General features: G+C 38.1%; 1 protein-coding gene across 1 annotated transcript; it reads left to right on the forward strand.

The window, feature by feature from the left end:
* The first annotated feature begins 3,865 nt into the window (after positions 1-3,865).
* On the forward strand, positions 3,866-7,876 carry LOC109873956 (isotocin-neurophysin IT 1). The gene is made up of 4 exons (XM_020465664.2): positions 3,866-3,997; positions 4,200-4,327; positions 6,947-7,151; positions 7,522-7,876. The coding sequence occupies exons 1-4, from the start codon at positions 3,883-3,885 to the stop codon at positions 7,665-7,667; spliced, it is 594 nt and encodes a 197-aa protein (XP_020321253.2). The 5' UTR covers positions 3,866-3,882; the 3' UTR covers positions 7,668-7,876.
* Positions 7,877-8,731: the final 855 nt, after the last annotated feature.

Genomic DNA, 8,731 nt, shown 5'->3' on the forward strand with positions numbered 1-8,731 from the left:
TCGAGTCAATGTCTTAAGTATTTGAGCTTGTTATTACTTCAACCTCGTGAGAGTGACAAGGAATGCCATTGAGGTGACGGCTTGCACATGCGTAGTTTGGCGCGAGACTACCCGTTAGACCCGATTACGTGTTTCTACGCATGAGCTTAGCTAGACAACGTCGCCATGATATCGCATACAAGTGTGATCGGGGATTTCTATTGTAGAAGCAGTTTTAGGCTGTCTTCATGCTGTACTGTCTTCGACCGAGCAGTGTAAGAATTCAATGGCAGTTTCTTTTGCGTTGGGGACAACAGTTGTTGACAACTGTAGCATTGTAGCTAAATTTAACCCTAACTTCCGTCTCCTAACCTGACACGCTAATTCACCTAGCCTAGTGGTTAAGAGTGTTGGGCCAGTAACGGAAAGGTCGCTGGTTCGAATCCCCAAAATGAAGGTGGAAAATTCTGCTTTTCTGCCCATGAGCAAGGTAGTTAACCCCCCAAAACAACTGCTCCCTAGACGTCGATTAAGGCTCTGATTCAGAGGCTTTGGGTTAACTGCGGAAGACACATTTCGGTAGAATGCATTCAGTTGTGCAACTGACTATGTATCCCCTTCTCTAATTCATCTAACCTGCAACATCAGTTATCCTAACCTACTATGTAAACAAAGCATCTCTGTTGAGAAACCATCAGTCTCATAACACCAGAAGTGACCAATGCCAGGTATCCTGATATCAGGGATGAATTACATCATACTGGCCATGTTTCGCCAACTCACTGTGCACAGATGGAGTCAACATTCAAAGGAGGAGCTGGCTCTTTGTCAGTGGTCAGAAATATTTTGCCAAGCCAAATCTCAAATGTACTCTTAAAGATGCAATATGTAACTTTTTGGGCGACCCGACCAAATTCACATGGAAATTAGTGAATTATAGATTTGTCAGTCAATTAAAGCAAGTCTAAGAAGTGGTAGATGTTTTCTATGTGCTCTATTTCTTTGCTTCCTGTTCTTAAATTTCATGTTTGCCTCTTCTACTTGAGGTTTTGTACACAAGCTTTAAACAGCTAAAAATACAATATTTTTGGTTATGGAAAATATATTTTTACAGTGGTTTAGGTGGTACAATGTTTCTCTACACTACACTTATTTATTTAGTCAATCTCTGCATAGTGCATCTTTAAGATATTTTATACACTATTAGATTGTAACATTTGAAAAATTTATGAATGTGTTCATTTAATAAATACATTATTATTTTTAGCCCATGGCATATTGTGGAGAATTAGGGGGCAACCCCGGCTGTGACTCGAACCCTGGTCCAGCTACTGTCAAGCCAACACCTTTATGCCAAGAGGACCAAACCTCTTGACGATGTCACTAGTTGATATCGTTATAATATTTTTTGCACAAATTCGAGATATCAGCTATAATTATTATATGCATTAAATATGGCCACTAAAGGCCTTTCAAAATGTCTGCCTCTCCACACAAATATAATTTTTTCTCATGTCATTTTTTTTGCATTATCATGTAGGGCTTTGACGTCAATTGATGTTTTAATTTGATGTAATAATTGATGTAGGCCTAATTAGAAAAATTAAGTTGGGGTGGAAATAGGCCTAACAATGTCTAGATAATGACTTGAGTTAAATTCACCGGATCTGTCCAGGTTAAAACGTAATGAGAAATACATGATTAACACATGGTGAGGTCAAGGTCAACCGTGCTCTTGTTATTAATAAGGACAATGAGAACCTTTTAATCATCCCTTGAGCCATTTCTCTATTTATCTGAAGTTCTCTTTTCCTCTTATTACAATAGTTGTTACATTGCCAATACAGGCTGAGTAAAGTCATACATACAAACACACACACACACAATAATAGAATGTAACGTAATTTTTAAAAATGAATGTGTTAATTTAATAAATAAAGGATTCTTCATAGTCCGTGGCATATTGTGGAGAATTAGGGGGCAACCCCGGCCACGACTCGAACCCTGGTCCAGCAGAGGGAGCACACTCCTATCCACATCAACAGGACCACAGCGGAGAAGGTGAAAAGCTTCATCTTCCTCTGCGTGTACACATCACTGACAATCTGAAATGGTCCACCCACACAGAAAGTGTGGTGAAGAAGGCACAACAGCGCCTCTTCAACCGCAGGAGGCTGAAGAAATTCAGCTTGACCCCTAAGACCCTCACAAACTTTTACAAATGCAAAAAAGAGAACTTCCTGTCGGGCTGTATCACCGCCTGGTACGGCAACTGCAATGCCCGCAACCACAGGACTCTCCAGAGGGTGGTGCGGTCTAACAAACGCATCACCGGGGGCACACTGCCTGCCCTCCTGGACACCAACAGCCCCCAATGTCACAGGAAGGCCAAAAAGATCATCAAGGACATCAATCACCCGAGCCACAGCCTGTTCACAATGTTACCATCCAGAAGGCTAGGCCAGTGCAGGTGCATCAAAGCTGAGATGAGAGACTGAAAAACAGCTTCTATCTCAAGGCCATCAGACTGTTAAATAGCCATCACTAGCCTGCTACCACCCGGTTACTCAACCCTGCACCTTAGATGCTGCTGCCATATATTCATACTACATACATACTATATACATATACATGGAATCACTGGCCACTTTAATAATGGAACACTGGTCACTTTAATAATGTTTACATACTGCTTTACTAATTACATATGTATATACTGTACTCTGTTCTATGTTTTTTCCGACATTGCTCGTCCTAATGTTTATATATTTCTTAATTCCATTCTTTTACTTTTAGATTTGTGTGTATTGTTGTGAATTGTTAAATACTACTGCACTGTTGGAGCTAGGAACACAGGCCTTTCGCTACACCCACAATAACATCTGCTAAATTTGTGTATGCGACCAATATAATTTGATTTGATTTGACAAACAAATCAACTCGGAAGTCATAGCTCCCTCCTGTTTTACCCTTTTCATCCCCCCTTCCCTCCTACCCTTGTTGTTCATCCCATAACATATATAAACATAACGTACTGTAGAACGAGTGTTGTAGCACTCGAGACCGGTCTCAAGACAATATTATGAGTGTCTCGGTCTTGTCTGGTGTCAGATACATTTGTACTCGGTCTTGACTCGGTCTCGGACTCGTAATTTCTTTCAGAGACCAGCCGAGACCAGCGGAGAAAAAACTCATAATTATCAGCTTCCATTTTATTAAGTGCATAAAACTGCTTCACCAGGTCCAATATATACACTCATTTCTTGATACCTTAATTCCTGAACAGTCTTTATATCTATTCTAGAAGTTTACGCAGTGGTGAACCTATTGGACCTAGTGTGTGACAACTTCGTCAGGACAGCAACAGTAATACTGACAGTAACAGTAATAGGAGAGTGCACTTTTTGTAAAACACAAAAAGTCCACAAACAATTATTATTGTTATTATTTTATTAATCCTTAGAGGCGTAGAGGGCCCTCATTGTTCCCCACTGTGTTTGGGTTAGTAATACTTTGTATAGTGGCTCTGTTTTCCTTCAGCATGCATTTTGTCACCATTCTGAATGTCTAAAGAATTCATATGTTGTTCTGAAATATGAACACAGAAATCCTGGACATTTTGAATTGTTATAACAGGTGGTGATTTGACAAAATTTACAATCATGGTCTTGAATTGGACTCACATTTTTTCTGGTCTCAGTCTTGACTCGGGCTCGGGCTCGTCTCCCCCCCCTAACCAGACCCCCCATACCTCTTATGCATGGTCACGCCTGATATGCCCTTTTCTTGTCCATCTCAATGTCCATTCCCTTTACTAATCAGGTCACACAATTAGGAATAACGTCTTGATTGGACTTAATTGATGGTTTTCAGGCCATGTCACAGCCTAAGAGACGGAGCAAGATGTATAAAAGGGTACCTTTTGGCAAGGAACATGAACAAAGACAATCAACCTTTACCAAGATCAACCATCGACAAATTCGCAGATCATCCTCACCAAAGCCTCAACCTCAACACAGTAAGTGTGTCTTCTGTATCTCATACAGTGTTTGTATTTTTTCTGACAATCTTAAAACGACTTTATCTTAAAAAAACATGTTTCTGTAACAGACTTTGCAAGAATTATTGCAGCAATAAACTGTCTATGATTGATAATACCATCTTATCTCTATCCTGAGACAAGTAGCATCAACTTAAATCAATTTTTCCTTCTTTCTCAGTGGCTATGTTTGGCACCTCAGTGTCCGCCCTCTGTCTGCTGTTCCTGCTATCTGTATGCACTGCCTGCTACATCTCCAACTGCCCCATAGGAGGCAAGAGATCAGCCCTAGCTTTCCCATCCAGAAAGGTACCAAGTAATTCTGAGCAGTTCCTCTTTGTTATTGTCTATTGTTACAGTGTGTCAGTTATAGAGTTAGATTCGTGGCTGCATATAGGCTTGCATCTTAGCTTTGAAGGGTTGAGATTGCACGTTCAAATCAAAGGTTATTGCATGTCATTACTGTATATCCCCCTCCTTTCCCCCCTTTTCTTTAGACTACAAAAACACTCTTATATATATGAACAAAAAACGTACAGACACACAAATAATGACGCTCATCTGCCCAGATCTGCATGCTCACTAGTGCTTGCATTATTGTTTGCCACTTGGCCTTAAATTGTACCAATTTGTTTTTTCTCGGGCGCCTAGGCTATTTCAACATTTAAATAATAACTCATTCAATTTTTTTGATTGACTTTCAAGTTTTTAGTATACGTCTTTTCAAATTGAGTGATGAGAAGAGAATCGTCCAGCCCATTGGGTATCTCACTACACCCCATATACCTGTCTTGAAATATGCAGACAGATTAAAAGTATCTTTACATTGTAATACTTCTGACAGACAACTCTGTCCACAATTTCCAGACTTTATAGCATTCCCAGAAAGAATGGATTATTGAGTCATTATTAGTTTTGCACTTGAGACATGACTCTGCCGTTGTGCTGTAGAATTGATCATTTTGTCTCTTGTATAATACATTCTATACATACGATTATACTGGATTAAGCATACATTTTTGTCTTGGTTTTCTAAGAGATTGTCAGTTGGATATGCTCTCTGCAAGGTTTTGTATATCTTCCCGATCATATGAACCATTCTTGTTGGACTCAAATACGATTCCCTCAAGTTTGCGCTGATGTCCAAAATATTTCAAATCAACATTTTGTGATTTGTAACGTTTAAGTTGCATGTATTTGAAACTATCTACATTGGTCAGCCAAAATTACTTTTTAATTCACGGTTTCTATGCCTTTAGTTTTCAATGTGGACCAAATTATCGGTGATGTCTCAAAGCTATCCAAGGATTGTTCCATAAGGTTGTGTTTTTAGGGAGTGATATTGGTTCTTGTAAAATACTTTTCATTTTCTTCCATATTGTTAATGTTCTTCACTATGAAGTTCTTAATGTTCTAAGTTTTATTCTTTGAAAATAGACACGTAAAAATATTCTACGGATGAGCATGCACATCTTCCATACATATCCATTGTTCCTCTTTAGTGCATTTAACTTAATGTCACAAGTAAAAACCTTGGGTAGTGAGTTTATATCATTTCAAGTCTGAAAGGTTAAAACCACACTCAGACTTAGGAAGATGTAAAACGGTTTATTCTGTGAATTTTATGAAGTCTGTTATGACCGAGTATACCTTTATAAAGAATATCTTCAGTGGGGTCATTTGTATTACCATAAATAAACACAAAAACTTTGTCAGCCATTCCATTCTAAGAGGTTTATTCTACCTGTGAGATTTATTAAATTTAATTAGATCTGCTTTCATATTTTTACTTTCATAATGGAATAAAGTTCCAATTAAATTACATTTCTCACACGCGCCAAATACAACAGGTAGACCTTACCGTGAAATGCTTCAAGCCCTTAACCAACAATGCAGTTCAAGAAATAGAGTTAAGAAAATATTTACCAAATAAACTAAAGTAAAACATTTAAAAAGTTACACAATAAGTTATCTTTATAAATGTGTTGTTTGTTGTCACTTATTAAGCAAACAAAGTATTTAATCTTTTCTGTGGTCAACTTAAAGCATTGCTGTAGATCGTGAGTTATTATTTTTCTTGGCATTGTTCATTTTTTTCCACATTAATTTTATAACCTGACATTTGAGTATTCTGAAAAATATTTTTTAGCAAAGGGGGCATTGACTTTTCAATATTGGTCAGGTATATCAGGAGATCATCTGCAAATAAGTTTAGTTTATATTCATGCTTACCATTACTGATACCTGTTACGTTAACTGGGTCCTGTCTAATTCTTTCTGCATGCGGTTCAATTGCCAGTGCAAACATGAGAGAGGAGAGGGGGCATCCCTGTCTTGTGCCTCTTTCTAAAGCAATTTCATCAGATAATGCATTATTTGTGTATATTTTTGATATAAGACATTTATACAATATTTGTATTAAATGTAAAAGTTTTGAATAGAAAAGGCCATTCAAGACGGTCGAAAGCCTTTTTGGCATCAACAGCCATTATTGATAAATCTATATGTTGTTGTTTTTGTTTGCGTATGGTATTGTCATTTGTGTAAATAGTGGGGCTACTTTACCCCAAAATGTTTAATAGAATTCTATGGGAAAGCCATCTATACTTGGTTCTTTTTTGTCTGCTGATAGTTGCTTCATAGTTGTTGCGTCTAGGAAAGCTATAAGACCCATCCAACTGTTATTTTATTTTGATTTATTTACATTTTCATAGAAGCTTTTAAAATGGTAATTAATTAAACTGTTTCTAATTAATGCTTTTGTATCTTTATCTTTTACAATTATAACTGGTTTAGAATGTATTTGTTTATCAATACTGTATATTGTATTGTACTGTCATGAAAAAAAACGAAATGTTCTATAATTATATAACTTGTTTCTATAATAACAATATAACTATAACTTTCTTTTTCCTATTATCTTTCCAGTGCATGTCATGTGGCCCCGGGGACAGGGGTCGCTGCTTTGGCCCCAATATCTGCTGTGGGGAGGGGATGGGCTGCTACGTGGGCTCGCCAGAGGCAGCTGGCTGCGTGGAGGAGAACTACCTGCCCTCCCCCTGTGAGGCCGGAGGAAGAGTGTGTGGCTCTGAGGAGGGACGTTGTGCTGCACCGGGGATCTGCTGTGACGTGGGTAAGACAAAGACTATACTCCTATTTTCATGTATAGCAAATGTTTCCGTTCACACTGAATGATTCTGCAAAGGAGCAAAACGAATTGTATGCAGTAGGGTTTGTTATTCTATGGATTGCTGGTTGTGGCAATTTAAATAGACAATTGAATTGTTAATATCAATATCTTGTGGTATTGAATACTTTGTCATTGTCAGCAACCAAACAATTTGCTCCACGATTACTTAAGAGTTTAGGAATAAATGTGGTGTTGTGTTAGCCAATGGTAATAATGTACTATTTACATGTATTACTTGTTGTGAGTTCATACAGATTCAGTTTAATATGACAGTTGTGTGACAGATTGTCTATTTTGGTCTTTTCTCTTTTAGAGGGTTGTAGTATTGACCAATCCTGTACTGAGGAGGATGAAGCTGAATACATAAGCCAATCAGTGAGCAGTAGCCATGGCCATGATCTGCTGATGAAGCTTCTGAACATGATTAGCCACACCCCTCCCCACAGAGTCCACAAATAAAACAGCCTCTAATTCAGTGGCAGTCCTGAGTTGAAAGACAGTGTAAAAAATCTGTCACATCTCAATGTCAGAGGCATACCTATGTACATACATTTTGTACAGAAGACAGACATAGATGTAAAGGATTAGTTTTGCTTGTAACTGTTTGTGTAATCGCTTGTGCTTCAAGAGTCAAATAAAGCTAATAAATAAAGCTAAGCTAAGAATAAGTGATTATTCTCAAATCTGCATAAATCAATATGCATATTTTCCCACCAGAGATTTTTCCATCAAGCAAACTTTTTCTGGATAAAAGGCTGTGCGTGATGACATAGTGCACACAAAAATAACCTTTGACAATAAATTCCTATGTGCCGAATTAAAAATACAAGTTAAATGGGTTTCCATCGCATTTTCAACTACTGATGGTTTTGTTACAAAAACTGTTGTGTAATATTGCAAATGTGCCCACCCTGGTCTTGGCACATGCACTCTAGCCAATAGCTCACAGATACAGTGTGGGTAGGCTACATACAATATGAGATTACCATGGATAAGAGCGATATATTTTTTATTTGTCAAACAGCAGCCAAGCATCGATCATCATGTCACCAGAATAAGACCCTCAATATTTATTGTAAAGGTGCATCAAGCTCATCACATTGCACATTCACCACCCTGTGAAGTTCATCATCATTTATTTAATCTGTAGCCTAATAAACTGCATGGTTTCCCTTGTTGTAGTGGGAGGACCACTCAACATAAACTCAGCAAAAAAGAAACGTCCTCTCACTGTCAACTGCGTTTATTTTCAGCAAACTTAACATGTGTAAATATTTGTATGAACATAACAAGATTCAACAACTGAGACAAACTGAACAAGTTTCACAGACATGTGACTAACAGAAATGGAATAATGTGTCCCTGAAAAAAGGGACATCAAAAGTCAAAAGTAACAGTCAGTATCTGGTGTGGCCACCAGCTGCATTAAGTACTGCAGTGCATCTCCTCATGGACTGCACCAGATTTGCCAGTTCTTGCTGTGAGATGTTACCCCACTCTTCCACCAAGTCACCTGCAAGTTC

Source organism: Oncorhynchus kisutch, linkage group LG29, assembly GCF_002021735.2.
Source record: "Oncorhynchus kisutch isolate 150728-3 linkage group LG29, Okis_V2, whole genome shotgun sequence".
In the NCBI taxonomy this organism is placed as follows: domain Eukaryota; kingdom Metazoa; phylum Chordata; class Actinopteri; order Salmoniformes; family Salmonidae; genus Oncorhynchus; species Oncorhynchus kisutch.